This window comes from Schistocerca cancellata, chromosome 1 (assembly GCF_023864275.1).
Source record: "Schistocerca cancellata isolate TAMUIC-IGC-003103 chromosome 1, iqSchCanc2.1, whole genome shotgun sequence".
Taxonomy (NCBI): domain Eukaryota; kingdom Metazoa; phylum Arthropoda; class Insecta; order Orthoptera; family Acrididae; genus Schistocerca; species Schistocerca cancellata.
In genome coordinates, this window is record NC_064626.1 from 220650164 (window position 1) to 220656163 (window position 6000).

The window sequence follows — 6000 nt, forward strand, 5'->3', positions numbered from 1 at the left end:
ATAATTCAGTTTTAGAACAAGTGTCTCAAATCTCTTATTTAGGGTGTGCTATAAGTTTTGATTTTGACTCTGATATTGAAAATAAAATATACAAATTGCAAGCTGTCTGTGGTACCATTAGCAGAACATTGGGCCATAAGGTACAAAAAGAGACCATCATGAAATTTTATAAAGTAGTGGCAGTCCCTGTGTTATCCTATGGAAGCGACAGCTAGGTTAAAAAAAATCCAAGAAAACAAAATTCAAACAGCAGAGATGAGGTTTGTAAGAAAGACAAAGGACTGCACAAGAAGAGACATGATTAGAAATGAAGATGTTAGAACAGAATTAAATATTTTCAACACGAATCAAAAAATTTAAAATATCGTGAATATTGGAGACAACACCTCATGAGGATGCCAGGTCACAGAATTCCCTAGATCCTTAACTACAAGCCAAATGAGAAAAGAGATAGTGGAAGACATATGATGATGATCATGATGGTTTTTGTTACTGATAGTAAAAAGCAGTGTCAGCTGTTGTGATCAGACACAATACATGACACAAAAATAATTTTGGTATAGGTGTTGCCTTCTTATTGAGAGTTCAGAGTGGAATCTGGTGGTGAGAAACTCAACAAGCTTCTGTCTTAACATAAAGCAAGAAACTGGATATCCCTACCAGTTCAAAATAACATTGAAAATGTACATCATTAGTGACTTTTTACCAATTATCTGAATACCTAGATTCATTCATTAAAAAGTTCTATTAGTTATTTGGCAAGCAGTAGCATTCATTATGAAGCTGCATGACAGGCAGTAATGTATTGTACACAGGACTCAGAGTTTAGTAACGTTGATGCAAATTTTCGTTGAAAAATGCTATTTTAATCAAGTAAATATGAAGCTATTAATAGCAGAAATGTACACAGTATAACTGAGGAGGCAGCAACTTTATTAAAAGTATCAGGTTTATTTCTAATTTACTTGCTTAATTTTAGATTGCATTAAGGAATAGTGTGATAATTTATTTTTAATAGAGTACACAGATTAAGTTCTATGATTTACTGTCTTTTGTTAATGTAAAGGCTATCTTGATTCATTCCTCATCCCTGGAAGTTCTCTTGCTGGCTGGTACCTATGAAACATGATGAATGAATGATACTGACATTTAGTAGTCAGACAGTCTGTGTGTGGAACATTGTAACCGAGATGATTGCAGACATTGACTACACTGTCTTCAGTGTGGATAAGTGAGCAGCACCTCCACATCTCTTCCCACAAACCTCTCTACCAAGAAGATTATTTGACAGCTACTGAGAACTTCAGCATCTGAATGTCGGAATTGGACACTTGAATTTATCCAGGTTGCTTCTCCTCACTGGACTAAATAATTTGATACTGAAATTATTTAATAAGCAATAATACTTGTTGCTACAAAAATGTAGATGAAACTAGTTCATGATCACTATTTGTTTTTGAGTCATCAGTCTTCTAAATTGTTTGATGCGGCCCGCTAAGAATTCCTCTCCTCTGCCAACCTCTTCATTTCAGAATAACACTTGCAACCTATATCCTCAGTTATCTGCTGGATGTATTCCAGTCTCTGTTTTCCTCTACAGTTTTTACCCTCTACCCCCTAATCACTATACAAGCTCAAAATGCAGTCATATCAATGTAAAGGATGAGTTAAAATTAATGATATGAATATAACAGAGGGAAACATTCCATATGGGAAAAATATATCTAAAAACAAAGATGATGTGACTTACCAAACGAAAGCGCTGGCACGTCGATAGACACACAAACAAACACAAACATACACACAAAATTCAAGCTTTCGCAACCAACGGTTGCTTCGTCAGGAAAGAGGGAAGGAGAGGGAAAGACGAAAGGATGTGGGTTTTAAGGGAGAGGGAAAGGAGTCATTCCAATCCCGGGAGTGGAAAGACTTACCTTAGGGGGAAAAAAGGACAGGTATACACTCGCACACACACACATATCCATCCGCACATACACAGACACAAGCAGACATTTGTAAAGGCAAAGAGTTTGGGCAGAGATGTCAGTCAAGGTGGAAGTACAGAAAGTATCCTGTCACAAGTGGGGCACTTTTGGATACTTTCCGGGACTGGATCAGACTCTGAATGTGGCTCTCCAGCAGGGATACAACTTCCTCAAATCCTGCCCTGAAATGAGATCCATCCTTCATGAAATCCTCCCCACTCCACCAAGAGTGTCTTTCCGCCGTCCACCTAACCTTCATAACCTCTTGTTTCATCCCTATGAAATCCCCAAACCACCTTCCTTACCCTCTGGCTCCTATCCTTGTAACCGCCCCCGGTGTAAAACCTGTCCCATGCACCCTCCCACCACCACCTACTCCAGTCCTGTAACCTGGAAGGTGTACACGATCAAAAGCAGAGCCACGTGTGAAAGCACCCACGTGATTTACCAACTGACCTGCCTACACTGTGAAGCTTTCTATGTGGGAATGACCAGCAACAAACTGTCCATTCGCATGAATGGACACAGGCAGACAGTGTTTGTTGCTAATGAGGATCACCCTGTAGCTAAACATGCCTTGGTGCACGGCCAGCACATCTTGGCACAGTGTTACACCGGCCGGGTTATCTGGATACTTCCCACTAACACCAACCTCTCAGAACTCCAGAGATGGGAACTTGCCCTTCAGTATATCCTCTCTTCTCGTTACCCACCCGGCCTCAACCTCCGCTAATTTCAAGTTGCCGCTGCTCATACCTCACCTGTCATTCAACAACATCTTTGCCTCTGCACTTCCGCCTCGACTGACATCTCTGCCCAAACTCTTTGCCTTTACAAATGTCTGCTCATGTCTGTGTATGTGCGGATGGATATGTGTGTGTGTGCGAGTGTATACCTGTCCTTTTTTCCCCCTAAGGTAAGTCTTTCCACTCCCGGGATTGGAATGACTCCTTACCCTCTCCCTTAAAACCCACATCCTTTCGTCTTTCCCTCTCCTTCCCTCTTTCCTGACGAAGCAACCATTGGTTGTGAAAGCTTGAATTTTGTGTGTATGTTTGTGTTTGTTTGTGTTTCTATCAACGTGTCAGCGCTTTCGTTTGGTAAGTCACATCATCTTTGTTTTTAGATATAAAGGATGAGTTATATTTTCAATATAATTTTGTGGATATTGAAACAGCACAAAATTAGTAAATGCACAATTGTGTAACATGACATAAAAATTAGCTTTATTGAGCTGCATTATTCCCCAATATTTAAAACATTTCTAGTTACCTGTACAAGTATGCTAATAGTACTGCAGCTACAAAATAACTAAAATTCAGTTTTTATAATTAGTTTAATTTCTGAGGATTAATGAAAATGTTTTTTGATAAAGTAAGATACCAATATCTAATGGACAGTTACAGCAAGAAATCATTAATTTAATTGAGCGAGTAGCAGCTTTTCTAAAAGTAATGGCCCTCCTGCTAATTTAATAAATTAGATTTAGCTAGTGTAAGTACAAGTAGTATTAAGCAGTTTAGCGATTTGTATTGTTAATAGAGTGTATTGTTTAAGTTTCCGTCACTTGTTCCACATCCCTGAAGGTTCTCCATCTTGACGGGATGTTTGGAACATGATGAATGAATGAGTGTATAAATGAATGAATGGTAGTAAAGCTGAAATATCTTAAACATCATATGAAAATAGAAAATATTGTAAAATAATGGTCTGAAGCAGGGAAGAGATCATAGTTTTGGATTTAAGGATTAAAAGGAAGTAGAGTTTCACTGTCAGTAACATCTTACATGTTACACTTTGTGTCACAGAAACTGTTATTGTTGCAGGGTAAGGAATATGCAGATGCACTGGCCTCTGCAGCGATAGCCACAGCAAATTTCAACATGCACACAGCTGCCCTAGAGGAGAATCGCAAAAACAAGCAAAAGAGAGAAGATGCACGACTTGCATCTGCTGCTGAAGAACGGGATAAGGAAGGTGAATCAACTACTGATGGTGAATCACAATCTGAACAAGTACAAAAGAAGCTGGAGGAAGAAGTAAAGAGGAAGGCAGAAGAGGAGGCTAAGAGGAAAGCAGAAGAGGAGGCCAAGAGGAAAGCAGAAGAAGAAGCCAAGAAGAAGGCAGAAGAGGAAGCCAAGAAGAAGGCAGAAGAGGAAGCCAAGAAGAAGGCAGAAGAGGAAGCCAAGAAGAAGGCAGAGGAGGAAGCTAAAAAGAAGGCCGAAGAAGAAGCAAAGAAAAAAGCAGAAGAGGAAGCCAAGAGAAAAGCAGAAGAAGAAGCTAAAAAGAAGGCAGAAGAGGAAGCCAAGAGAAAAGCAGAAGAGGAGGAAGCAAAGAGAAAAGCAGAGGAGGAGGAAGCCAAAAGGAAGGCAGAAGAAGAAGAAGCCAAGAGAAAAGCAGAAGAAGAGGAAGCCAGAAAGAAGGCAGAAGAAGAAGCCAAGAAAAAAGAGGAAGAGGAAGCAAGGATAAAGGCAGAGGAAGAAGAAGCCAGAAGAAAGCAAGAAGAAGAAGAGGCAAAAAAGAAAGCAGAGGAGAGTGAACCTGCAAAAGAAGATGATATAGAAGATATATGGGCTGGTGTAGACGAGGACATGCCTCGAAAAAAGGTAGTACCTGAAGTAGTAGCAGATACTGCAGAAGAGGAGGCACAGCCTGCTGGTGATCAGACAGAGAGCAAGCCAGCAGAAGAGGAGCAAGTAGACCAGGGTCCAGAACCCGTCGTGGAGGAGCCTACCTCGCCAGAGACCCCAGCTCCCACTGAGAAGCCAGAAATAGAAGAAGTGCCAGCTTCAGAAGAAGAATAGCAGAATTATTTCAAGAACTGAAAATACATCCCATTTAAGACACTGACAGAGATGTGTTACTTTTCTAAGTGTGTTTGGTTGTTGTTCTCTTTATTGTAAGTTAAGATTCTTCTCAGTGGTTTGCTGGAACTGGATGTAGAGTGTACTCTTTCAGAGGTTTTTTGGGTGTCATTCTGTCAGAGTGGCTGTTGCATTTGTGTTGAAAGTGCCCAAAGCACAAATATTTTTTAAGTGTTGTGAGTTATGGCTTTTTCCTACATACATATCATTCATTCAGGTTCAACCTTTGTTGAGAAATGCTAGCATTTCCCCGTCTATCACAATGTCACATAATTTATTTGTAATTTTGCATTTAATTTTATCACTGCTAATTTGTTACTGCTGTAAGCTATTCTCTAAAAATCATTGAGGCGAAATGTAATTTTCAGTATGGTTGCTCTATGTAGACAATAAAATGTGTATTTATGCATTTTGGTAATAAATACATTATTTTGTCACTATAAAAGATAGTTTAGTACACAACAATATTTACTTTCATTCCATCTTATAACATTGCTGACCTTATTAAACTTCTGGTTACTATTAGAAATGAGCAGAAATAAAATGTACAGATGCATTAGCAAGGTAAAGGTAGTTTATTAATAAACACAGAGAAGTTAGGAGATTAAAACTACAAAATGTAATTTGAAATTCAGATATAATGCCCAGTCCTGAAACATCACCCTTCATGAGCTCCTCAGATGAAACGTAGAGTAACAATTAATTTTGAGTCTCTTGAAGGAGACATTCTGCTATGAAACAAACTGTACTATGAATTAACATCTAGCAGGAAATACTCAGCATTCAAACATCAAAACTTTATATTTCTGGCGTATCAAAACCACAAAATAAAATTAACATCAAGATTAATGATTTATGTGTTGAGATACATTATATGAACAGCACAGAGACAGCAAAAGATTCTTGAATTAAGCTTTTAAATGAAGATAGTCACGATGTTCTTGCTGCGGGGAAGCATTTGAATACATAAACTGAAACTCTAAATTTCAATTACTTTTGTATAAAATATATATTAAAAGAAGTAAAATACTAAATAATAAAACAAAAAAATTATCAGTCAAATACCCTCATCTAGGTGATTTCTGAGGGAAAGAAAGATTAAATCAGCCACACATACACATTAAAATCTACTTCCTAAATATTTGAACAGT

General features: G+C 38.4%; 1 protein-coding gene across 7 annotated transcripts in view; it reads left to right on the forward strand.

Annotated features, from left to right (window-relative positions):
* Positions 1 to 5314, forward strand: part of LOC126169406 (uncharacterized) — a 121008-nt gene extending 115694 nt beyond the window's left edge. For all 7 annotated transcript variants that reach the window (XM_049920638.1, XM_049920643.1, XM_049920644.1 and 4 more), the window contains one exon: positions 3812 to 5314. In XM_049920638.1, the coding sequence (XP_049776595.1) occupies positions 3812 to 4789 (978 nt within the window). In that variant the 3' untranslated portion in view covers positions 4790 to 5314. The remainder of the gene's footprint in view (positions 1 to 3811) is intronic.
* Positions 5315 to 6000: the final 686 nt, after the last annotated feature.